This window comes from Crocodylus siamensis, chromosome 1 (genome assembly GCF_052110815.1).
Source record: "Crocodylus siamensis isolate JL-2025a chromosome 1, ASM5211081v1, whole genome shotgun sequence".
NCBI lineage: Eukaryota > Metazoa > Chordata > Crocodylia > Crocodylidae > Crocodylus > Crocodylus siamensis.
In genome coordinates, this window is record NC_143395.1 from 188,976,015 (window position 1) to 189,003,162 (window position 27,148).

Here is a 27,148-nt window from a genome sequence, read left to right on the forward strand (position 1 = left end):
GATACATATGTATTTGGTGTGAAGGTCAGTCGTTTGTCATGGCTGGCCATTACTCTCGTTTCTTTTTAATTGACAGATTTCTGGTCTCTAAGAAAGCAATATTATTGTTACTATTATTTGCATCTTTAATAACAGTAATAACTATTGGTAATATGCTGTAGGGGTGTGTGAAGAGGGTCCTATTCGATCTGGATTTGGCCCAAAGCAGAGACAGTGATTTGATTCAGATCACTGTCCCTGATTTGATTCTGCCAAATCCTAATCTGAAGATTTGATGCTGATTCAGAAAATCAGCAATTCGGACATAGACACAGTTCTGAATGTTTTTTTTACATACCTCGAGGTACCAGCGCGGCTCGTGAATGCTGCAGTGCTGGCGGGGATGGAGCCTCCGACAGGAGTGTGAGGGGCCCAACCACGTGCTGGGCAGTGAACCTGTCTGCCGGGCAGCATGCTGGGGGACTCCCCCGCACCACCTGGCTGGGCGATTGGCTGCAGGGGGACCCTAGGTGGCCCCTGACCCAGGAGGCACCAGTCGCCGAGCTGGGGAGATGTGGGGGGGGCATGCTCCATGGCAGACCCGAAAGCAGACCAGAAGTGCTTCTGGTCCACTGCTCTGTCTCCAACTGAGCACACTGGGGAGCTCCGTGTGCTCCTGTGGGATGCTCCATGCACCCCAGCATCACAGCATTCACAAGCTGCCTGCTACCTAGAGGTATGTAGAAAAAGCATTTAAAGCTGTGTCTGTCTGAATCTTTCTGAATCGATTTGGAGAGTTCAGATTTGATTCAGAGAACTTAAAGGGTCCTCTGATTTGGTTTGGCCACTGAACTGGGCTGAATCTCGGTGGAATTGAATTGGTGACTGAAGCGTCGCATACCCCTAATATACTGGTAATATGATTGCTAGTTAATATTATTAATAATGACTTTTTGACTCTGGTAGTGCACATAGTTATACCGTTTTTGCTGAAAACCATAGCTGCTTACTTGTTTTTGGTTTGTACTGCTGCCAGGTGTATTGCACTGTGAGGACTTTTGCATGTGTTGAAGCCTGACAGCACCTGAGGTCAAGTACAGTCCCCTGCCCTTCCTTCCAGGAGTCATTTGGTTTCTTGTGTAAGTCCACAGCTTCGTGCTAGCCTATTTGTTTTGTTTCTGTGCAGGCCTTCTGCCCCTGCATCCCACCCAACCACAAAAGTCTCAGGGCAGCTTGCAATTAAAAATAAGTTAAGGCACAATCTTCCTCCCCCCCCCCCCCAAAGTATTAAAATAGAATGTTATATGTACCCAAATGCAAGGTGACTTTCAATTTAAGATGACCCCCTGCCCCAATAATTAGATTCTATATCTGGAAAATTATAGAATTTAATTATAAGAAGGTCATCTGAAGTCTGTTCTCCACAGAGCCATGACAGGGAAAGCTAAGGTGAGGAGCTGTACTTCTGGCCCTTCCTCCTTCTCCTGTTCCCTTCACCCCCAGTGCCTGCTTCCCTTGCTGCTTACACCCACTGCTGCTTACCTTTTGCATGTCTCTGGCTCTGGGGCAGCCTGGGATAGTCAGCGCTGGCTGCAGTCTAGCAAGTCTGAGCAAGACAGGAGTGCTGGGTCAGGACTGGAGTCACAGGTGACAGCAAGTGGGAAGGGGAGGATGCATGGTCTCCCCTGTGCTTTCCCCTTTATGACACCCTCCCCCCCCAGCATGAGCCACCCTGCCCTGGGTCAGGAAGCGACTCAGTTCTAACTTTGGCCTCAAGCCAAGGCTAGAGCTGAGCCTCTACATGCCCCAGGCTGGTACTTGAATTCAAGACTAGCATTTTTTCCCTCTGATGCTGACTGAGGGAAATAGCCTCATCTCAGATTTAGATTAGTATGGTAATACATGATACAACAGCTCTCTAAATGACACCCCAAAACTTGACATTGCTTGCTAAAAGTCTGCCAAAATAAGAATGACTTAAGTAATTTTAAAACTTGAATAAGACCCAAAGTTGGGTATAATTACATTGGGGAATGACCTGCCTTCACTGTGTGAAATGCCTTGGAGAAGCCTATAGAGCAGGATGATATTTGTTCACTTCATGATTCAGTACACATTTTCTTAATGTGCTGGTGAGCACTTTCTTCATCCTCCTTATCATTATGACCCCCCCCCACACACACACACTTTTGCTTTTAAAAGTTTTAAACTCAAAGCTGAACAGCAAAAGTAGAAAATAGGTGTGCACTATTCTCCAGTATCGGTGTTTGGGTTTTCAGGAAAAAAAGGGAAGTAATGCTAGGAGAGATTAGAAACCTATAATTTAACAATATCTCAATTTGATATCTAGTCCATTATCAATAAAAGAAACATGCGTGGTGTCAAACTCCATTGTTCCCAGGGTCCCTGGTCCAGCCATTGTCCCATATAACGAACAGTAGGATAGACCATGGTGAGACAGAGGGCATTTTCACCTCTGCTCACCCCAAAATCACTGTGGCAGGGGTTTTTTTGGGTTTTTTTATTAACTTTTTTCTTATGTGTTTTTCCTTATTGTTTGGAATTCAGGTTGTGGTCTTATGAAGTAGGTTTCCTTTGTAGCTTCGCTTTCTGCCAACTGAAAAAATATTAGTGAGAAAATGCTGCACACTGTTTTTCCTTTCTGTTAACTTCTGTATGATTTATCTTTATGGGATATGCATCTTTAACATTTATATACATCACTTTATTATCGAAAAGGTCACACTTAAATTTGTTTTTTTTATATTCTAGGTAGTTCAAGCTTTGATTCAAAAGCATTAAAAATGGCATCCAAGCAAGAACTCATGAAGGATGAGCGCTTTAGCCGCATTACAAAGGACCCTAGATTTTGGGAAATGCCAGATAAAGAGCGTAAAATCAAGATTGACAAACGATTCCGGGCTATGTTTCATGACAGAAGATTCAAGTTAAAATACACTGTTGATAAAAGAGGCCGCCCTGTTAATCACAGCTCTACAGAGAATCTCAAACGCTTTTATGAACTTTCAGATTCTGATTCTGAGCTATCAGACTCTGACAATAAAGTCGTTTCTGGAAAGGAAATGAAGAAAAAGTCAAAATCTAAAGGAAATAGGGACTCTGGGAAGTTGCTTGTCTACAGTGTTCCAAAGGAAGAAAGAAAAATATTTAAACAGGAAACAGACCAAAGATGTCAAGCTATGTCAGAATTCAGTGACATACAGAATAAAGCACAGAAAAGAATCATAAGCTTACGCCCATCCACGTTAAAAAAAGACTGTAAAAAAATCAGCGTAGTAACTGATCCTATGCAGGATAGTAAAGAACCTGCATTACAAGCAGTGAATAAACAAAAAGATATTTCATCTCAAAGCAAAACAAAGACTTCAAAAGCAAAAAGTGCTAAATCAATGATGGTTCCCAAGGCAACGTATTCCATAGAGGAAAAAAATACTGGATCAGGTCAGTGAGTTTAAAGGGAGATGCGCTCCTAAATAAAATGCTGTAAGACTGATCATCTAAATAAGTGACAGATTTTTTCATTCCTTAATAAGATTTGGGTGCAGTTTCATCTTGTTGTGAAAGACTTAATTTTAAATGAGGCCAGTAATACCAGTGTTTCACATAGGTTAAAACATTTGAAAGAGTATGGCAATAAAGTATACCAAATGTCCTTACATTTTCCAAAAAAATTGGGAAGAAGTGTGAGGCCTGATTCTGCAAACACTTCAACACACTTAATCCTAGGTCTCTATGTTTGCAGGATTAAGCTTTGTGAGAAGAATGCTGTTTTAAAAGAAAGCTAACATAGAATGGTATTTCATTGGATTAAAAAGGATTAAAAAGTTGCATAAGAGGGAAAGCATAATTATTAACATAAAGGACAGTGAACTAGATTTTTTTTTCCTAGAGTGTTTTTCATTACTGGCACTATAATGATTGTTGTAATGGTATTTCAGGACTTGACCTTTACAGTATATTTTCCGTCCTATATTTGAATAATTTTTTTCTTATTTAAAAGTTTCTTGATATTGAGACTCATAAAAGAAGTGTTCAAAATGATTTAAGTTTGCCCTCTGAGGTAAGTTGCAGATCTGTCTTAGATAAGAAAGATGTGTTTTATTTGTAGAACGTTGGGGAAAAAACCTTCTGGAATGAAGGCTTATTGTTACTGCAGAGTCTGACAAGGTAGGACAGCTTAGGTATTATACAGAAAATTATATTTATGCAGACAATAACTGGATTTCTGTTACAAGAAACTTTGTTTTATGTGTTTATGTGATATCATGCATGGAGCGATTGCATCAGGCAGAAGGGGAAATGAATGGGTTAAGTTAGGGGAACAAAGTCTTATCACTAATAATGCTTCTTAATAATGCAAGATAAAATTGTAGCAGTCTTCAAAAGGAGAGATGCATGCTCATTGTTTGAACTAATTTGAAGCAATGGGACTTTAAAACAGCTCAGATATTTCCTTTATGGTTATGGACAGATAGCAATACATTCCTTGCTATTTTAGTACAATGTTCTACAATCCATTTCAGTGCAACTCTCTTGTTCCTTTACAGTATAATATCTTTAGTCAAATGTAATTGATTAGAGTATTGAAATCTGTGTCATTCCCCCCTATAATGGCATTATTGTTTGGTATTCTTTTTGCTCTTTTGCCTGATATATTCTTCTGTTGGGTCATGTATCTATGCAAGGTAGACTGTAAAGTTCATGGGACAGGGAACAAGTTATTCAGTGTGTAAAACTGTGTGTGTGTGTGTAGTTGCATATGTGCACTTTATATAAAATTAAACTTGGTGTGTATTTTTTGCTTATGAAATAAACAGTGCAAAGAAAAGAAAACAAAGTTCTTAAAAGTGAAGTAAGTGTCAATGTTACAGATTCTGAAGATGTTGAAATAGGAGAGGAAGAGGAGTCCAAAGGTGTAGAGGAGATGGGAGAGGAGAAGGAAGAGTTGGAAGATGATGAAATGGGCGAAGTGGAGGAGCTGGAAGATGAGGAAGAAGCAGGAGAGGAAGATTACAGTGATTCGGAAGAAGATGATGAAAGTGACGGTGGGCCTGATCTGGCTAGAGGGAAAGGAAATGTTGAGACTAGTTCTGACGATGAAGAGGAGGATGATTTAACAGAGTTTTTGCCAAAGGAGCCAGAGCTTGAGCATGCCTGGCGGGAGTTGGATAAGGATGCGCCTCGTGGAAATGAGGTAACATTTTGGAACAGACTTTAATAGCATTGTATGTGAACAGGCATAACCATTTTTTATCCGCAGGAAAATTCTTAAACAACTGCACTGGGTTATACAAAGGAGCTCTGTGCCAGTGATTTACAGAACAGCTTTTTGTTTCATAGCAGCCCTTCTCTTTATTAGTAAATCCGTGAAACAATCTCTAAAAAGCACCTTGAGCAAAATTTTCCTAATGCTTTTGTTCCTTCTCATTAAATGGAATGCAGTGATTATGCAGTTATTGACCAAATGAGCAAACGAATAAGTAAGGGTTAATGTTAGAGGTGAACTGATGCATCAGTCCGATACAAAGACAATTTTCTGTTTTGGAAATACAACTCAATGCAGCAATAATTTGTCTGCTAAATGCGCATGGTGTGCACAGCTGCAGTGCAGTACTTGGGCAATGAGGAGCAGATCCTGGCAGCTTGGAAACCTGCAAGCAGCTGGTAAGTGTCATGTGGCGGGAAGGAGGGGGCAGATCAAGGCCCCCGTAGTGAGGGAGGGTGTAGGGCTAGGGCAGGGGCTACCCAGCTGGAGTGGGTGTAGGACCGTGGTGGGGGGACATGACTGCTCATGCTGGTGCGCACAGCTTGTCTGGTGGCTCCCGCCGCAGCTTTCACCACTTGTCCAGGAGGGCATTGGGGGGTGGGGGGGGGAAATGTGCCCCTGGATCTGCGCAAGGTGGGGCAGGTTGGGCTCTTCTTAGCTGGGCAGATCCAGGATCCTTCTTCCCCCCCCATGCCTATGCGGACAAGTGGTGGGAGCAGCAGTGGGAGCTGCCCTTCCTGTGCACCCTCATGAGCTGCGCCTCTGTCCTGCATCCCAGCCCACTACGCAAGTCACATGCCCCCCTGGGTGACCTGCTTGCAGCTCTGTCCTGCACCCTGCCCTGCCCCCGCTGGTCAGTGCTAGTCCCAGCCCCATTCCCTCTCTCAGTGCAGGGCATAGGTGGGGGGCTACGGGGGAGCATAAGCCCCCCCCCCCCCCGAGGTTGACTTCTGCCAGCTTCTGCAGGTGGTTGCTGCTCCCCGCCCTTGCTGCTGATGCAGCGGTGGGCAGTCCCTGCTCGCTGCTGCCACCTGTGCAGACGGCAGTGGCAGGCGGTCCCCATTTGCTGCCAACACTGCTGCTGCCTGCATGTGGTCACCGTGCCCCCCCCCAGCCTCAGGAGGCATGCATTGTTCATGCTGCAGGGGCCTTGATCTGTGTGTTGTGGTTCTCCTCCTGCCCCCAAACACGCACACACGCACACACCCCTTCCACCATACCAGACTTACCAGCTGGATGCAGCTCTTCAAGCTGAAGAACTGTGTATTGGAAATTGGATCAGTATTGACTGATATGCCTCCTTAAAAATTGGCTATTGGTATCAGCCCCAAAAATCTCTATCAGTGCACCCCTGGCTAATATAATTAGACAAACACTTTGACTGATGATATCTGACTAAACAGTCAGTAGTGATTCAGCCTTGAGCAGGAGATTGGACTAGATAATGTGTTGAGGTCCCTTCCAGCCCTGCTTTCCTAAGATTCTCTGATAATTATTTGTTTAATTTTCTTTCCTGTTGTCCTAGCCAAGCCATTAGTAACTGATATCAGGTAAGACTGTCTTATGTGACTGATTTTAGAGTTCTCTTGGGATGTCAAACTACCCCTTAATTTATTTTCAATTAAAGTGACCAGGAGAGGGCATTGCAAGGAAAAGTAGTCTATTTTCTGGCACATTCTAAAATAAATCTTGCATTTAAAAACAGATTATGCAATTGCAGTGTTACAGGTAGCTTTCTGTCTCTCTCTCTTTTTTTTTTTTTTTTCCTTTTTAAGTCCGAGTCATGGACATGTTTCCTACCATGCAGCCATTCTTAGTGTTGCCATCCTTTATCACAGCAGTTGGCATCAGATGAACCTTACTGCATCAGCTCCATTGAACTGCTTATTTATTATCTAAACTTGTTTGCTTTGACTGCTACTATGTAGAGAACAGATGCTTTACTGAGCCATCCATTGGAAGGGCTTGTTTCTTTCCACAGTTGCACTACATCAAAAGTAATCTACATGAAGTGCAACTGTATCATGATTTTTATCCACATTACACATGGTAGATGCAGTGTCAGAGCAGGCAACCTGTGCCATGCCCACAGTTACCATGTGTAATGTGGATAAAAATCATGATATAAAATTTGATATATATATTTTTTTATTATTATTTTTAAACTTTTTAGGTCATTTAGGTTTACTTATGTGTTCCTAATTTTCATATGTCTTTGAATTGTTAAAGCAGCTGTTTTAATTTCCTAGTAGTAGAAAATCAGGTTTCTTCTCTTCTGCTAAGATTTTTTATCCACTAAGAAATTTTTCAGCTTAAAAGAGAGTTTTAAATGTAAGTCTAGGGCTTCATGAACGTCTTTTCAGAGAGGGCATAAACTTTTTTTTATACGCAAACCATATTTGCAGCGAGGCCACAATTGTAGTTGACACTGCCTTTTAAAGAGAGGTACACCACTATATCAGTTAGATATTTGATAGACACTGATAAAATGGAAATAACATTGTCGGCTATTGGCTTTTTTGGCTATTGTAACCAATAATGTTTACAGATAATTATGCTTTCTGGCTGGGGCCCTGGACACCTGGGTTCACTCCCACAAGCCATGGTGACCGTGAGTGTGGAGGGCCCAATCCAGGTGCAGGGGCCTGAGCCATTCTCCATTCCCACCCCATCCCCTTTCCTACGGGGCAAGACTGGGCTGGAGTGGAGTACGGTAGCTGGTACAGTGTCCTGGGTGCTGGCACAATATGGACTGTTGGCTGGGGCCAGGGTGGGTACTATAGAAAGTGGCGAGTGCTGCAGAGACATGACTGGAGCTGCCTGGCCTGGCGTGACTCAGCCCTCAGTGCTTGGGGGCCCATGTCCCAGGGGCTGGGGCAGCTGCTTCCCCCTGCTGTGTGCAGCAGGGTCTTCCCCTAGCCTTTTAGCCCAGCTGGTTCCTGCCCTTTCCAGGGCTGGGCCTATTCAGCCTCCGCTGTCAAACACAGGGGTTTGCCATGCCCCTGGCAACAGCAGTACCAGGAGGAGAAACAGGCCCTTCCCCGCACTGGAGTCTGGGACCTGGCTGTGGCGGTGTAATGGCCTGGCTTCTCCAGGCCTGGAATGGTCCTGTGGCCCTTCCCTGGGCAGAGGGAGGAGAGTGGGGAGCCTTGACCAGAGACCACACAGCCCTGGTCAGTGAAGAAGGATCATACCTTCTGCCTTGGCCCTGCTGGGCAGGCTCAGGCCCTGCCTGCAAGCTGGGGTTCAAGGACATGCAGAAGAGCAGGAGCTGAAGGGCTCCACACAGCCAGTTGCAGGCATTGCTAGGCCAGCCCTACCTGCTGCAACTGGCAAGGGACCTGGGCACATCTGTATGTTCCAAAGGTGGGAGGGGCCGCACTTGAATTAAAGTGGTTCCAACAGCCACTGTAATTAAAGTGCAGCAGCATCTCACATGTCAGTGTCCCCATGCTTAAAAATGGCGGGGGGTGGTGGTGCTTGAACTAAAGCTTGTAGAACAAGCTTTAGTTCAAGCGCCCCCACCACCAATTTTAAGCACAGGGACCCTGATACATGAGCCACACTGCTGGAGCACGCCAAAAAAAGGTGTCTTTATGTCAGTAGTTTAAAATGCCTTGCGTTATTACTGAGTATTGGTTATGGACTTGGCAGTGGCCAGTATGGTTAATCTTTGGCTATCAGTATCAGCCAAGGAAGTCTATTGGTGGACCCTATTTTTAAATGTTGAACTTCCACAACGCAAGAAATCTGAAATATTTTAACCTGGCTATCCCATCAAAATTTGCAGTTGTGAGTCAATGAAATTTAGAAAAATATTTTTTTAGTTATTTTAGAAAGTTTAACTGAAATGTAAAATTGCACATTAGGAAAATAATTCTATAACAGAGGGTAGAGAATAGTATAAACAAAGTAATAAAAGCATATTTCATCATAGCCCTATTTTGTTGAAATATAAAATAAAATGGCCTGTAAAGCTGGATGAATTTTATGAAAGCAAAAGATGAATGTCAACTATGAGATACATTGCTTGTATCACAAATAGTAGAGCCAGTACTGTGGGGGGTTGTATTTGTATGTCTTCCCTTTGCTTTGTCATTCACTTCTGTGTTGCCAAAGAATGATCACTGTACAATTGAGTGTTTTTACTAAGGAATCAACTGCCAACATCCAGTTGCAATTAATATATTTTGCTTTATTTCTCAATGTAGATTACCAGCAGATTAGCAGTTTGCAACATGGACTGGGATAGGATAAAGGCTAAAGACCTACTAGCTCTGTTTAATTCCTTCACACCTAAAGGAGCTGTTATATTTTCTGTAAAGGTAAGGATTGATTTCTAATGGGAATATAAACAAAAATGTATTTTGATGTTTCAAAAGGTTGCTTTTTTCATTTGTTTTCAATAAAAAACATTTTTCTGGCTAGCTCCCCTGTCCTTCCCTCTGCTCTTCAATTGGTTTGTATTAGAACTTATTTCAGTTTGAGTGTTAGTTCTACACATGTCCTTCCATGAGATAATAAGCTGAAGATACTTTTAAAGCATAACACTAAGGGCTTTCTCCTGTCCCCTTAGAGTGGACAAACCTCCATTATCTGATAAGGAGCAGTTCATATACACAAGCAGTGTAATTTTCTCTCATTTGTTTTGGGATTTGTAGCACTGTTGTTACAGCTGTCGAGCACGTCCTATACTAATGCTCTATATTCAGTTGCATGTACATTTGCCAAACAGTTTGTTTAGGCAGAATTTTTCAGTTCTTCTAGGTGACTCCTTTTTTTTTTAATTTCAGAGTTTAGTCATTTCCCAGAATAGTGTTAGGGGACATTATTGCTTTGTCCACATTAAAATCAATTAAATAGAAAGGGGGAATGAGGTACAGCAGGGAACTTTTGCTTATGACAACATAGTTAAAAATGTTATCATAACTTACATGCACAGGAGGCCAAATTGCAGTTGCACAGTCAAACTGTATTTTGGCATTTTCTAAACATGTGGCATTGCAACCTTAGGCTGCGTCCATATGAGCAAGGGTGTGCAGTTTGTGGCACCACAAACCTCTTTGTGGCTTCACAAATCACATGCGGTGAACATTTAAACAGGCCAGCAAAATTTACTACCAGGACTTCCTGGTAGCGACAAAAAAAAAAAAGTGCTGGAGTAAAAAGCAGTGCAATACACACAAAACTAGCGTTCACCAGCACAAACAGAAACTAGGATGTCCAGAGCAATGTTCTGGCTGGCAGCCAGGTCTCTGTGCTGCTCCCTGCTGCTCCAGCATGCCTCTAGGGCTGCTTGTACATGCCACAGAGGTTTAATTTGGGTTAGTTCTCTCTAAATAGAAACAGTGTTTTTTTTAAAAACACCACTTCAATATAGAGAGAATTAAACCTAACTAAACCCCCATAACATGTACACAAGGGTGCGGGCCTGATCCTTACCTGCTTCTTTGACAGCAGGGAGGGGGGCGAGCTGCCAGTGGGCCGAGTGGTCCCAGAGCTGTGCGGGGGCCCCCCAGGTGGCACCTGTCCACTGGCACCCAATCCAGCTGGTCCTGGGGGGTGCTGCAGCTGTGGAGGGAAGCACCAGGCTGCCGCACAGCTCAGGCCAGCAGGCTCCAGGAAGGGGAAAAAAAATTGGGCTTGCTGCTTTTTTCCTTCAGTGAAACCTGCCTGCTGGGTCCCACAGCCCCTGAGCTGCGCGGGGCTCAGCAAGCCCCGAGCACAATGGCTTTCAGTACCCCATGCACTGTTGCACTTTGTTAGGTAGCAAACTAAAACACCTCGGAGGTGTCTTATCTTGCTAGATACCAAAGTCATTTAAAGCTGCCAAATGTGCAAACAGCAACACCATTAAAGCAGTGCAGAAGGCCATTTAAGCTGCTTTAAAGACCAATTTTGTGGTGCCCTACAACACCAAGTAGGACTGCTGGAACCAGCACAGGTCCTGGACCCAGTTTCCAGCTTTCCCTAGCTGGAGTGCCAGGACGAGGTGGGCAATGGCAGTTTGCCCATTGTGGGACAGTTTGTACTGCAGTGAGCTGCATGTGCAGGGGCATGCACGGAGGTAATTTGTGCTGCTGCCAAGTGTATTCCTCTGCTTGTGTAGACACAGCCTTAATGTTCTTTTTAAGAGTATTTTTAGGTATTAAATAGAAACAATATATTCACTAGATTAATACTTTTATAAAAACTTGAAGCATCTTATAAATTCATATTATACATAACTAAGAAATACAGTTTATCAGAAAATATTCATCCACTATTGAACATGCAGTTTCTAGTTCGGTTTTAAAGACTTCCTGCAAATGAAATATAATATAACCAGTCCAGTAACTCTGCTGATAATCACTAGATCAAGGTTGTGATATTCTGTGTTCCTAGCTTTCAGTTAGGGTAAAATGTATTCCATTTTTATTATATACATTTATTTATATGACTAGTCTGCTCCCAAAAAGACTTTTTTTTCAAAACAATGACATCTTTTACCTCATGCCTAAAAACAGATGAATAAAAAAATATATATATTTACAGTGTTTTAGGAGTGTGACTTGGAAATGACTGAGAACATTGGCATCTCTGAGTGTTTTCAACATTAAATCAATGAGTGTCTGGAGAAAATTGGTTCCTCGGGGGAAGTATTTTCTTGAACATACGAGTAGCAGTATATATGACGGCTATTTGGTTAGAGCACAGAGAATGAAGTAGTCTGAGTATCTCTTGTTTTTCATTTTTGCATGGTTTTGGGGACAGTGCATGATGGAAGAATTGAATGCTTGTGACCTTTGCTCAGAGTTTTAGTCTTTCCCTCCCAAATAATTTTTGGTGAGAAACAATTCTATCTAGTTTAATTGTATGTACTACATAAAAAATAATTGAGTATTCATTTCAGCATTATCTCAATAATAATTTAAAATCCGGTTTTTATTGAAAGATCAAAAATAACCTTGTCATGGTTATATTTGACTTGAATAAGAGGTTACAAAGAAAATGTAATTTTATATCTTATTTTGTGAATTTGACTACTTCATTTCATAGCATAGCTGGCTTCCTCTATTGTATGCAAAGAGGAAGAAGGATGAAAAAAATAAAAGTAAACAAAATAAAACAAACAGACAAAACCCCTCCAATCCTATAACCTAAGTGGTGTGGTTAGATCTGTACTTATGGTATCCATCAACTGGGTAGTGTTCACTGGGAGTATAAGATTATAGCCAGTTTAGTCAGACCACAGAATGAAGTCTTAATCATATGAAACCACTCAAACTAGCTAAGGAAGTGTGGACTAGTCTAATACTGTATTTTACTGAATCTAAGATGACACTAAATTTCAGATGACCCCTCCTAAATAATTAGATTCTATACATGAAAAATTATAAATTTGTTCTATATATTAATTATAGGAGGGTCGTTTTAAATTCCCTTAAATTCTTGAATTCATTTTAAAACTTCTGTGGTTGGGAAAACGAGGAGTGGGGGTGGGAGGCAGCAAATAACAGAAGCAAGTGGTCCAGTCCCCATTTCTTGCCCCTCCTAGGGCTTTTCTTGCTGCCACCCATACCTCTTGCCACCCTCTTGTCCCGCCACTTTTTCCTGTGCTTCCTGACCCATCTCTGGCTCCTGCTCATGAACAGATCACACAGTGGCTGTGGCTAGGTAGCAGCAGCAGTGGCAGCTTCCCCACTTACTGGGTTAGGGCTTGAGTCAGAGTCACAGCCACTGCCTGCCCCTTGTCCTCAAATCCAAGATGAGGCATTTATCCCCAGTGTTGAATGAGGAAAACATCTTCATCTTGGCTTCAGGTAAATACAGTAACTGAAAACTGTCTTTCTTGTTTTTTTGCAGTTGATTAGATTTCAGAATTAGTGTTTTATTTGTATGCTCAATATAAAACCTGTTATCACAAATTAGTATCAATTATCTCAACCCTAAGTACACTTATGCCTGTGTTTGCTTCTATTCACATCACTACGTGTACTGAAGTCAATAGGGACTACTGGTATTATGCTTAATATTAAGTGCACTGGTGTTAGGATTAGAGCCTTTAAAGTATAAGATTCTGTAAATTAAAAAAAATATATATTAGAGTGCCTGCTTGATGATATGGGGGGGGGGTTATGGATATTGACTTTTGCAATTGATTCATAACTGTTTCTTTTGCTGAATTTATAGATTTATCCTTCAGAGTTTGGAAAGGAGAGATTGAAAAAGGAAGAATTACAAGGACCTGTAGAACTATTAAGTCTTCCAGAAAATACCACAGAGAAACATGGGTATTAATGCAATTTTCAAATAGTAGAAAATTGTGGGTGTCATTTGGGTGAAAAGACCAGACTAAGTGTGTTTAAAATAGAGGCGCACTGATACATTGGTCTGATATTGGATCAGCATTGATATAAAGAAAATTGATTGCATCGGAAATTGGCCTGATGTGGCCGATAAATTTGGCCAATAAATGCCTGTGCATGTGTGCAGCTGGTAAGTCTGTTGTGGTGGATGGGGAGGGCAGAGGGAACGGGCATGCAGGAGCAGATCAAGGCCCCCATGGTGAAGGAGGGAATGGGGCAGGGGCTGGGTCAGGTGCTGCCCAGCTGGGGCAGGGTAGGGTATGAGACTGCTCAGCGGGTGGGACGGGGAGGGTAGGTCCCACCACTGCACACAGCCCAGGAGGGGCATGTGTCCCATATCTGCACAGGGTGGAGTGGGCTGTAATTGAAGGTTGAGTCTGGGGCTGCACTGGGCTCTTCCCGGCGTCTGGGGGGGCTGTGCTCAGGGCAGGCAGTGGTGGTGCTTTAAGAGAGGTTATGGAGCGGGGCTGCAGCTACCACAAATTTTGCTGTAGCCCTCACCCAGCACTGTTGTTGTCCACCCTAAGCACAGCCCTCGCGCACCAGGAAGAACTTGGCCCCAGCCCACAGCTGCAGCCCTGCCCCCTCCCCATGTCCCTATCTGGGGCACACGTCCCCTTCCTCCCCCATGCCCTCGCAAGGTGCGTGCCAGAGCTGCCCCCCTTGTCCTGGCACAGCTGGACAGCATCCTGTCCCCTGCCTTGCCCTGCCCTAGCTGGACAGCATCTGCCCCGTCCTTGTCCTACTCCCTCCCTCCCTCCCCACGTGGGCCTTGATCTGCCCTACCACACCCCTTCCCTCCCCCTTTCCTGTCCACCACAACAGACTTACAACTGCGTGCAGATGGTATCAGAAATCAGATTGGTATTGGCTGATATGCCTCCTTAAAATCACCTATCGGTATCAGCCCCCAAAATCTGTATTGGTGCACCCCTAGTTTAAAACAATTGTTTCCATATTGCTGCACCTGTTCTCTAGTTTGATGGGTTGTTTTCAAGTGATCTTGGCTCACTGTTGCATCACATGTGTGAATAATTTTTTTGCAGTATAGCATTTAAGACCCTAATTTGATGAAGTGTTCCATTCCATTCATGTAGTGGGGCTCCATTTGGGCTCAGTGGTTCACCTGCATGTGTTAGCTCATGGCTTGTGAGCCTAGTTTGCTGAATGTTAAATCATTATTTTGCAACTGTATGGTATAGTGTACTATATGTAATGTATTTTTAAGGTGTATAGAAAGATAAGAACCAAATAAACTGTTCTGTTGGTATCTCTGTCTAGACAATTTAGCCTCAAACAGAATATGCTCTACAACTCATAACATCAGCTCTATCCTTTTTCCCAGCTACTTAGCAAGCAGCTGAAAAGTTTTTGTAGTGAAAATAGGTTTTATAATATATCTTAAAAACAGTAGTACTAAAGAAATGAAATGGTTGTGCATATTTGGAAGAGTATGTGTCTGTACTGATAGGTAAAAAATCACATATGTAAATCTCAAATTCTGATTGAAAGATCATCATAAACTATAGAAATCCTGTCAGTTATTTTTCACCACTAGATGGAGATATTGGTACCATTCAGTAAAATCATAATCGACTAACTTACAGAAATATTCCACTTTTGGAATATGGGACTTGCATTTAAACCCTGATGCTTGTTGTCAAAATAGATAAGCTGAACAAAACGTTGGAGTGAGTGCACAGCATTCTTCTCTAAAGTGTGTTTCTTAAGAAAACAAAAACAAAACCTCTGTGCTGTGTACTGTCAAAATGTGCATCAAAGTTACAAAAAGAAAGGTTTAGTATTTGTACATAATAACTAATCGATCTTAAGGGAAATGCAGCCTGAAGGAGGTGTACTGATTTAAGGCCTTAGTCCTGAAAAGAGAATAATGTAAGTTAAACCTTTATGCCCAAGCATAGTACTATACATGAGGGTAGGACTGCTCAGCAAAAGATCTGATCCTTTTGTAAGATTTAGTCTGTGTATGGAAAACTTTTTCTTACCTTTTCCTTTTTTTAAATATGTAATGTATTTTTAAAGCTATAACTTTGTTTTATTGTGTTAACTACGGTGTTCTGCGTATATGTGTCACCTTTACTTTCACAGGCTTCACACAGAAAAATTAAGAGAATATCAGTTCAAACGGCTGAAATACTTCTATGCAGTAGTAGAATGTGATTCTCCTGAAACAGCTAATAAAATATATGAGGAATGTGATGGACTGGAATTTGAAAGTAGCTGTTCTTTTGTAGATCTGAGGTAAAGCAAATGATATATTTCAGGGAAAAATTAAAGCAAGTTTTGAAGTATTGGGGGTGTACTCTGTTGTTCTCATTATCAAAAAATTGAGACAAAAAACTTATACCATATTTCACAGTGTATAGGCTGACAGGGTGTATAGATCAACCCCTGGCTTTCCGATTTAAAAGGTAAGGATTTTCATAGGCATAATGTACAAGTTGGGGCCAGGCTTGGCTGGTGTGGCCCCATCTCCTGTGAGCCCAGCGCTGCTCATAGGGGATGGGGACAGGGCTCGGCTTGGTGACCAGCTGGTACAGCCCCATCCCGTGCAAGCAGCTCTGGTACAGCCCAGGTAGTGCCGCTTGCAGGGGATGAGGCCGCAACAGCCAAGCATTGAGCCCAGCCCTGTGCTCAGTTTTTTGATGTGGCACAGTGTATAAGTCGAGTTTGATTTTTAAGATGCAAAAATTGAGTTTCAGAACCTGATGTATACACTGTGAAATATGGTAATAGTCTTTGAACTAAGACATGAATACACTGAGCTTTTCTCAGGAGAAGCAAAAATAATTTTTATGATTAGATGGAAAACTTGTAAAGTACCCACCTTAAAGAAAGTATTTTAAAAGAGAGTTTCAGGTGCAAATCTTCCTTTTTTTTTTTTTTTTTTGCAGTCAGGTAAACTTAGTAGGACACTGACATCTACTCTGTTTTTCGGATGTAAGGCAGCATTGTGCTGAGGCTGAAATTGGAAAGTTCGATCATTCTCAGCTCTACCTTTAAGAAGTCAGGAAGTTAAAATAGCTTTATCTTTGTTCCAAATTCTTTTGCACAAAAAAAACCCTTTCTCCTTTGACATTGTCAATAGAAATCAGCTCTTGGATCCCAGTTTTGGTAGATTGAATGCTATGGGGGAAAAAACGTGTGTTATTTCATAGATTTTGAGTATTGTAATTTAGAATACCTAACTTTTGGTCCTTATTAATTAAACCTTCATATTTGCTCTAAACATACCCTATAAAGTTTGAAGTTTCACAAAGCATATCCCTGATCTTTCATTCAATGTTATGTTGGGGACGGAGGCTTTTTTTGGGATGTTCTGGAAAAATGTATAGGGATGTACAGATTTCATTGCAAGGAATATCAGTAACATAAAATCTAGTCAGAAAAAAGTTAAGGACGTTTCAAACAGTCCAAATCTCTTAGTTTCTCACAATTATTTTGTTTTATGAAATATTTATCCTTGCTGTTGTAGCAGGGAAGACCTGTGCAATGTGAGGTGTTGCAAAACTGCCTGCGTACAATGTGTTTGTCGATGCACAAAGTCAAGATACTGAAAAAAGAATTTTCTCTAGTCATGTTTATTTAAGACTTGTGAAATCATAAAAAATTGGAAGTCTCCCCAGAAATTGTTTTAAGCTAATGTTCCTTTAGTATTTCACAGCTTTATGTAGCTTTTCTCTTAATTTTTAGTGGTGTTTAAATATTTTTTCTGTCCTGTTGCTGTAAGAAAATCGGAACTCTTTCAGTAAGTCTGTCCTAAAAGAGCAAGTAATGCTTACAGGATCAAAGCTAGTTGACATACAGGGGTTTTCTATTCATCTCTCAAATTCTGTAATCATCATTTGAGCATCAGGCAGCAAAGTTAAGAGATTCTGCCTCTGTTTTATTAGGTTTTGTATTCTGTGCTGTAATCTTGACATGCTAGGAAAGATACAAGTATGTCCAATAGTACTGGTTATTTAATCCTTGTGTTGCTTGATATTTTAGAGCTGTTTGCTTCAGTTTGTTTATCGGTTTTGTATACACGTATGACATTCTCCTGGCCAGAAAAAGGAAAGCATTCTCTGTAATTTTTATGATTTATTGTATAGTTACAAAATTCTAGTTGTGATGCTTGGAAAGAAGCTCTACCCATCCTGGTTATGTGTAAGGTCCTTAACATTTCAGAATAAGTAGTTTAAATTTTTAAAAAATTTTTTTGACTGATTGATTTTTGGTTTTCATAAGGTTATGGTAAAAATGGGAAGGATGTGAAAGTACAGTTCAAACAGTTGATATGAAACTCAGTTTGTACAGATACAAAACTGAGAGCTCAATTTTGTCTCTTAACAGATATAGGAAATATTTAAGAACTGAATTGTGTATGTTCCTCTCTTAACAGTCTTATCCACACTTTATCCTAGTAAATTTTTCTGTACTAATTTGTAAGGCTTTAATTAGAAATAAGCTGAACCTCAGTGCCATTTATTCCTTTGAAGCACTGCAGCATGTTTCAATAACAAGACATCTTTGCTTTTAAGATTTATTCCAGATAATGTTGCATTTGATGATGAGCCAAAGGATGTAGCCTTAGAAGTGGATGGAGCTGCATATAAACCAAAGTACTTCACATCTGCTGCTATGGGAACATCAAAGGTACCTTAACAATGTTTCTTTTTTATTTTTTCCTAATTCTTTTGTAATTTGTTTAGTTCTGTTTGGCTTGGTTTGTAAAATACGTAAATAAAGAATTTGTGGCATTGGAGATAGTGGAGAAAGGTTTGATTTCTTTGTTTTTATGTGGTGAAAACATGCTGAAAGTCTATGTTATGTGAGTGCTTTATGAGTTACAAGTAGACTTTGTGAGTAAGGCTAAGTTTATCACTTTAAACAGAGATTCAACCTGTTGTAAATAATGCATTGTCTGTCAGTCTCAAGTATACCTTATCTGCGAAAAGGATCAATTTTGAATATTTACAAATAAATCTTTTAATTGGATCTACATATAGGCATTAAAAAAATTAAGTGCTTTCAGCTGTGATTTCATCACAAATTATTTTATTTATCCAGTAGTGGACTCCTCCGTCTATCTGTGTACTTAAAATACATGGAAATCTATGTAGGGTACATTTGAAAAACCTGGAGTTAAGGTATTGATGATCTGATCTACTTAATACGATGTGGATACTCCATAGCAGTTCCTTAAGGTTGCTTTTCAAATCAATTTAAAATGAGGCCTTTGGTTCTACTCTCTAAAGGTAGCCTTTTATTGTGAAAATTTAGCATAACACGTCAGGCTTTTGTTTTACTTCTCTTGATAAATCTGTAATAGGAAGTTTGAAATTCTATGTTGACCCAAGTTGAGGTTTAACTTTTTGTGTCGTTATCTTTTTTTTTTTAAAGGTAGATGTCACATGGGATGAAACAGATCATGAAAGAGTAACTTCACTAAGTAGAACATTTAAAAAGGATGAACTTCTTGACATGGATTTTCAAGCTTATTTGGCTTCATCTAGTGAAGAAGAGCAAGAAGGTATGTGTAACATGTATGGAATTTTTGCTGAAGCCAAGAGCAGATCAATTCAAGATATACAGTATTCTTTACATTTAACAGTTTAAACTTTATTTCTTTAGTGGAGACAGGGTTTTGTTCATGGTAACTCTTGTAGTCAAGTTTCATTGTGGAGAGATTACAATTCTCCCTTCAAAATTAAAGGGGAGAAGTGGTTTTGTACGCTTTCTTTCTGTGGTATAGGCCTTCCTGCTTTCCTTCAATTGGTATTCAGTTTTTTTCAACTTTAAAAGACTGCGTTCTGACTGGAAAGCTAAGGAAATTATGAAAATCTAGATCAAAGGAAATTCAAAATAAACCACTGAAAATGGAGGCGAGCATGCTATTTGACGGGTTTTTTGTTATGAACGGTTAACCTCAGTGGCTAGTTAGCACTCTGATCAAGAATTGCACCTGTGGTTTACAAATTCTCATTTCTTTGTCCTTGAATTATGCTTTGGTGTTACAGCCTAATAAATATCTCCTGAGAATTCCATAGATCTTCCAGCAAATTAGGAAAGATGGAACTTGGCTTTTTTTGTATATTTCTCAGATTAAAAAAAAAAAAAGAGCTTTTAAGGTTTCTATATTCAGAACACACACACACGGGCCCATGTTTATGCTGTTTGTAGGTTATCTTTAAGGCTACAGTCAAGATCCATTATGGAGCCCCATTTTCAATCCCCAGTTAACTTTGCTGAAAAAACAACAACCCTTGTTTCCTTTGAAAATTGTCATGCTTACACTGAAAGCTAAAGATAATGATTTTCCTGTAGAATTTTTCAAAAATTAGTTGCACTGCTTTTGGAATTGCAGGTTATAAAACTTGAGAAATCTGGCTTTTACCTAATGTCTTGCTGTCTACCTTTTAGTTTTAAAAAAGATTTCTCCAATGTAAAAACTGTACATAGTTACTGAAGAAAATGGAGTCTCATTAAAGCAAGGTATCTAGTAAATTTGGTAGTTTTTACACGATTAATCAGAAATCAAACACTTGTGTGTAATTGTAATGGTTATGCTTTATGACCGGTTTCCTCCCATAATAGCTAGTTAAATTTTAGAGCAAGTTTGTGTCTTATACTGTACTGGTCATCTTCTTTTAAGTTACTGTTTTTTGGTGAGTCAGCTCTACTTTTACATATATTTGGTAAGATGTATCATTTGCTGAAGAGCAACATAATACACGTCTAAATTGTTTCCCTGTTGCTTATGTTATAACAGATATTAGTTAGTGGCACATTGGTTATAACTGCATAAACTGCCTAAATGCATGGAATCTTTTGGTTCTGTTGTCTATTTTGTAATGTAATTGAACTCTTTATTTGTGTCATAGTTGCCATACTTGGTTAAGGGGAGGAAGCTTTTAGATGCCTTCAGAATAATGGGAGTTAATCACTTTCATGGCTGCTGGTACCCCAGCACTAGGTGTAGTTGGGTTAGCCACTGCTTAATGAGCATTGTTTATGTTAAGTTTGGGAAATCAAATATGCTCAGATTAAGTATGAAGATGTGATTAAGAGCACACAATCCTGAGGCTATGCGTACTTAAATGAAGTACTGTGGTTTCAGAACACCTTAGAACTCCTTGGCATCTGCAGCTAGGAGACAAATATATGGGGGTATTTTAGAAAGCAATGGCAATTTTGAAATAAAACTATTTTGTGTGCAGTGATCTCTTACTGAGACTTACAGCTATATAGAGAAGTGATATGTGATAATGTGTTCAACAGTGTAATATAGTAATTTTGTTGGCTCTTTGTTTATGCCAATTAAATATTGTGCTGAATGATATCTGGGTGCTTTTCAGTGTTCCCTCTGCTGCTATTAGTGCATCAGTATTCCCTCTGCTGCTACTTAGTTTCCACGCATTGTACACACAGTGTTTTTACTGAGGAATTACCATTACTTTCTGAAACACCTTCATATTTTTAAGAAATGTAGCTCAAGGTTTTGAACCCTTGTTGTTTTAAAAAAAATGACAAGCTTATGATATTAATGCTGTAATTAATTGGTAAAATTTGCCCATTTGCTGTAGCTGTTTGAGCTGTAGAGCCTGTGTAGCCCAAAGTGCAATTTATAAAGCTAACACAGGGCATGAAGAAGCTGAATAAAAGCTCTGCCAGGCCCGTGGAAGGTAGCAAATGTAGGGAATTCATTAAGTTTCAAACTCTGTGGATCCTGGAATAATGGTGCTTTTACATGGAGCTCATAAGCTCTCTGTAAGTAATCTTTTACTGGGTAAGTAGAGGTCATGTAGAGTTTGAGCTCTCTCTAGGCTGTTTGGAAGCTTGAGATCCTGTGGAACTTCCGAGGTATGCCTTCAGGTTGGAAAGAGAAGCTGTGGTTCCTGTCCTCTTTCCTTGTGTATGCACTTACTCTGCACTCTTTAGGTAAGTAGGGTACCAGGCAAGTTTCATTAACTGAAAGTAAAGCTTCTCCTGTTTATTTGGACAGAGACATTTTGCCATTACAAAATAACCGCTCCCCCGCCACCAAAAAAAAACCAACAAAAACTTGCAAAACAAACAGCTCCCTGGCCTGAGCTGCAACAGATAAACTAGGGGTATGGAAACGGACAATTCAGAGCAAACACTTGTGTGCAAATAAATATGTGGGTGATTCTACATCTAAAGCTGTCTACCCTCCCTGTATCAGGATTCTGCTTATAACCACTGTAATTGATAAGGCATTCTGTAGATATGCAGTGTATATACTGTCACTCCTGTGCAGTGAACAGCTATGTGTATAGTGAATTGAATACAGGTATATGAGGCATGCTTTTGGAATGTGACATCTTGGACATGGAGTGGGAGGATAAATGGGAAGGTCAAGTGGGGTAAAATGCTTTTTGACTTTGAGTTGGTGTTTGGGGAAAGGAGTTCTGTTCTGTTCACATCTGTGCAGTTTGGTGCAGATTTTCTGTCCCTTATAGGGAGAAAAGATGTTGGGTAGTAGGTGGCAGTTATATGTGCTGTGGATGAGTAGCAGTTTAAGAGTGTGTATTTTGGTGTTGTGGGTGTGCTTAAAAGGTTTCTGGTATTCAAAAACTGGGGGATCTAGGGCAGTAGGAATTGGTTTGTGAAGGTAAGCTTAAAAGTACATCTAGGAGACACCAAACTATGCATATTTGATTTTTGTATTTTTTAACTATACATTTCAATCTTGTAATTACTATGCAGTTTTATTATCATTGTCACTTTCCTCTAGCCATTCCTAGTAGATGTATGTAGTACTTTTACTGAAGCACTTTTCCCCCCATTCAGTATTATATCAAGTGACAGTAAAGGGAGGATTGACATAGAGTTTTTCCAATTCATTTGGAACCCTACAGTAGCTAAAACTCCATTGGAAATTACAGAATCAATTTTTTTGTATAACCTAGCATACCAATTAACTGGAATTTATTTTCGTTCTGCTTTATCAGACTCTTACCATGTTGCTCTTATATTTATAATACTAGATATTAGTGTCACTGGGTGAGAGCCATTTAGAAAAAATGATTCCCATCCCCACAATATTTGATATTTAAAATACATAATATATTCAGTAAATGGCTTGAATCAATGGACAGTCACTCCATTATGACAAGTTTCCAAACAGAAAAATGACTTTTATGGCATGTATAGACCTTAACAAATATATCATGTATGTAAAGAATAGAAAGAACACTTCATTAGAAGCTCTTTTACCATTGTTTGCCAGTAAAAAGCAAAGTTTCCATTGTTATTCTAACTGGGCTAATTGAATTTGTTCATAGAAAGCAATGGCAGTTTTGAAATAAAACTATTTTGTGTGCAGTGATCACTGAATTTGTTCAGCTTTTGCCAGCTGATGTGTTTACTTCTGACTGATTCTTTCTTATTTCCTCAACTTTTTTATATTTCTCATTGCTTTGTTTAGACTCTGCCTTTCATTATGACAGTACAGAAGTGACAGTGAGACGTGTAGAGCAGAGTATTAACATATAGAGCTATGTGGAGTGAGGCAGCAAATTCACTGATGTGGAGGTACAGGGGAAGAACAGTCTGACATTTTTGGCTATAAACCCATGAATACTGAAGTATCTTTCTTCTAAATATGCTCGCTTTTTTATATTTAATCACAAAACTAATTACAAGTGTAATTTTTTGTTTTGTTATAGTAATAGTTTTCTCATTCTCCCATGAAATATGAATTTCTTGTAAAATACTGAACTGTTGCAGTAAAGTGCTGTATTGACCCAAATCCAAGACCAGTGCACAATGGTTAGATTTTATACATGGAAAATGGATAAATTTGTTCTAATATTCCATGTACGGAAGTGGGGAAAGCAGTGGTAGGAGGGCAGGTGGTGTGGTGGTCAAGCAGTGGGAGAAGTGGTAAGGGGGCAGGCAGTGAAGGGAGCAATGGGGGAGGAAGTAGGAGGCAGATAGGAGGAGAGGGGAGTTGTTACGCTCTCCCACCCCCTGACTGCTTACCTTTGTCTTCCAGGCTTGGTCCCCATTGCAGCCTGGAGTTCAGAGTACAGTCCCAGCCTGGCCCTATGGCATGGAGCTGGCTCCACTGCTGTGGGGCCATGCTCCTTGCTCCAGGCTGCAACAGGGACAGAGCCTGCTGGTGTAGGAGTAAGGGTAGGCAGTGAGGGAGGGGTGTAGGAGGGGAGATGGGAGAAGGAGGGCAAATGGGGGAAGATGGGGAAACAAAAGGATGGGGTATGAGGCTGCAAGGTATGGTGGGGATGCCATGGGTACAGAGGTGGCAGGGAGGCAGGCATCAGCCTGACCTGGGCTCAGGGCCAGAGCTGGAGCCAGAGCAAGTATCTTCCCCCGTTGCCTCATATTTAGATTACAAGATGGGGGGCTATTTTTTCTGCGTTAAATGGGAGGTTGGGGTGTGTTAACTTGGAATCAAGTTAAATACAGCAACTGTTCTGCTCAGTTCCAGTGTTTCTGTTTTTTAGGACATTTGCTTTACTATCCAGTGAATTCAATAGCTTCATTTATGTAGACTGACTCTAATAGTCACCCTTGAAAAAAAGAAAACATGATAGTGTTAGTAACTATACCTCCTCTGATGCTTTTTAAAGGAAGTAAAAGTACCGTTTCTCCATAAAATCCATCTTTTCATGTTTTTGCACTTGTAGGCGGTGTCTAGAAAAATGTACCTTGAATTACCAGCTGAAGAAGACATTCAGATTTTTTTCCCCCAAGTAGTTTTAAATGGCATTGTTTTGTGTTAGGTTTGAAGAGTTTTAGCATTTGGTGTTTAAAGGACCATTTAAGGCTGTGGACACTTAAAGCTGTGGACATGTTCAACAGCTGAGCCCATCCAGAGGTCATTGATTGGGAACAGGTTTAGAGTTGTTGCAGGACATGTGACATAATGTTGTGGCATGCCCTTTCAGAAGATTTTTTCTCTTAACATTTTAACAGCTACAGAAGAGATGCAGTTTAACTTTCTATAAGCATATGTACATTCCTTGTTGGGTTTTTGGTTGTAGCCGTGTTGGTCTAAGGACATAGGCAGGCAGGGTTCTTTGGGCAGATGTGATATCTTGTATTAGACCAACTGAGTAGTTGGGGAAAAAAGTTCTTGGCAAGCTTTCAAGTGCAGTCATCCTTCATCAGGCATAGGGAGTCTCAGACCAGCAGAGGCTCCTTATGCCTGATGAAGGGTGACTGCGCCTGAAAGCTTGCCAAGAACTTTTTTCCAGCTACTCAGTTGGTCTAATACAAGATATCACATCTACCCAAAGAACTTTGCCTGTAGATTCCTTGGTATTTGCACCAACACATTTTCTTTTAATATACATTCTTGAGCAACTTAATTTCTTCTGACTCCATTTGAACTTTATGATGGCAGTGTTTAAGGATGTAAACTGTAAGGAATATAAAATGTCATGAAACTCAAGTAAGTTCTTTCAAATAACGGTTGTTTTTAAAACTGGTGTGGGGCATTTACGCAGTGTTAAAGAAACCTAAGATAATTAGGCAGAAGGCAGGGCAGGGTGGCACCTTAGAGACTAGCTGCTTCAGAAAGGCATAAACTTTTCCAGGGAGCAACCTGCTTTGTCAGATGCTATCTAATATAATCAGTAAGATATTCAGCGGCAGTGGCAATCCCTCAATTCAAGGTTGATTTCTGCCATGGCTCACTGACGGGTCTCGAGGTGACTTAAAAGTCTAACTTGAGTTACTAAAACACACAATAATCTTCTCGTCCTGTTTTTTTTTCTGGTCAGAAAAACTGGCCTGTTAGAACATTCAAATTTATCTCTGCATGGTCATATCTTGCCAGGATTAAAGCTATTTGGTCCTCGTTCAATTTACAAATGAATGTGCAAAGTGCATTGCTATGAACTTTATTTTCTCGCTTGAAACTCTTTCCTCAAGTGGCTCTGTGAGGACAGCAGGAGAGGAGAAAGTGATTTGATTCCTTGTAATTCCAGCAAAATTGCACTTGTGTGGAGGGAGGAGCTTGGGAGGTGGGATGGTGGTGGAACTGGACTTTCAAGGGAGTGATCAACAGGTTAGATGTTTTAAAAAGTAGATCTCTGTTCCTGGGAAAAATCATTTTGGACTATCTTTCCACACTTGTCAGTGAATTTTCAGCCTGGAAAGGTCTTATTTCTAATTAAGTTTTCAAAAGTAAGTTTTTAAAAGAAAGGATTACACTGCCATTTCTGTAACTTATTCCTGATGTTTTATCCATTGAGTTACAGGATACACAACAGGATTTCATCCAACGTTTTTATTGTGGTACTAAACACAAACACAAAAAAATGAATTTCAGCTGTTTGAATGGAAATGTGCAAGTGTGATAGGATGGAAAGAATGTTCTGTACTTTTTTCATTTTTGTTTAACTTATAAAATGTTTTATTTATAAACAGTGTTTTTTTTTCTACTCCATCTTCATCTGCTTTTGTGTGGAATTTTTAAAGTAAAAAAAAAAAATTGTACCAGCCCTGTTGGCACTACTGTTATACAACAGTTTTATAATGTCATGAATTTCAATGACCTGGTATGTTATGGTTCACAGCACGAAGTATCTCCATTACTTTCCTTCTGAATTTTCCCTGGCTTGAAGACGTGTTCCAGTCAGTAAGCTTTTGTACTGTGCATTGAAATCCAGCACTTAATCACTATTTTAGGTGTGAACCACAGTGATTAGTTTGGGGCATTTTTAAGGATGCTTCAAATTAGACACAGAATTTGTACTTCTTTTTTTATGCGTATTTATATATCTCTGGAAACAAGAAATTTGTTCTTCTCTCATTCTCCTGCTTAACATTGTCAAGCAACTTAACTAATAGAACAAAAAAGACACATTTTTAATAACTTAGATACAAACCAGATCATTGTCTCTGCATGGATGGACTCTTGAATGGAGCCCAATAAATTGCAGCAGGGAATCTGTGCCTAAAGTGAAGTTGGTTACAGGTCATGGATTTAATATGCTTCATCAAGGCAAAGGATCTGTCTTATGCTGCTGCAATGATCAGTGTGCCCATGTTTGGAGGATGTTTGATTTGCAGCTGTAGAATAATTTGTAATTTGTTTCTCTCTTTAGTGCACTAATCCTAATTTTAGGGTTAATGATATTAAGTAAAATCCAAATACTGTATTAACTCTAATCTAACATAACACTAAATTTAAGATGACCCCTGGATAATTAGATTCTTCTATACCTTGAAATGTTAAATTAGTTATAATTTTCCACATGTAGAATCTAATTATTGGATGGTCATCTTTAATTAATTCCCCCCACTGCTGTAGGGGGACAGGCAGTGCGGGAGCAGGTATTGTGGAGAGATCAAGCATCTTGCCTCCTGTTTGTGCCTGCCCACCCCTTAGGGCCTCACTTTTTCCCCTTCTACCTCAGCTCCCTCCTCCCCGCCCCCCCGCCACACACACACACACTTCCCCTTGCTCCATGCTGGCAGGCTCCATCCCTATTCCAACCTGTGGCACTGAGCATGGCCCTAGTCCAGCCTCTGTAGC

General features: G+C 40.3%; 1 protein-coding gene across 4 annotated transcripts in view; it reads left to right on the forward strand.

Annotated features, from left to right (window-relative positions):
- ESF1 (ESF1 nucleolar pre-rRNA processing protein) overlaps positions 1 to 27,148 on the forward strand; it is a 73,573-nt gene that overhangs the window by 479 nt on the left and 45,946 nt on the right. For 2 of the 4 annotated variants that reach the window (XM_090051217.1, XM_090051223.1), the window contains exons 2-9: positions 1,016 to 1,118; positions 2,752 to 3,441; positions 4,818 to 5,194; positions 9,478 to 9,591; positions 13,439 to 13,539; positions 15,724 to 15,876; positions 18,159 to 18,273; positions 19,021 to 19,150. In XM_090051217.1, the coding sequence (XP_089907343.1) occupies positions 2,784 to 3,441; positions 4,818 to 5,194; positions 9,478 to 9,591; positions 13,439 to 13,539; positions 15,724 to 15,876; positions 18,159 to 18,273; positions 19,021 to 19,150 (1,648 nt within the window). In that variant the 5' untranslated portion in view covers positions 1,016 to 1,118; positions 2,752 to 2,783. The remainder of the gene's footprint in view (positions 1 to 1,015; positions 1,119 to 2,751; positions 3,442 to 4,817; positions 5,195 to 9,477; positions 9,592 to 13,438; positions 13,540 to 15,723; positions 15,877 to 18,158; positions 18,274 to 19,020; positions 19,151 to 27,148) is intronic. The other 2 variants (XM_090051240.1, XM_090051231.1) reach the window with 2 other exon arrangements.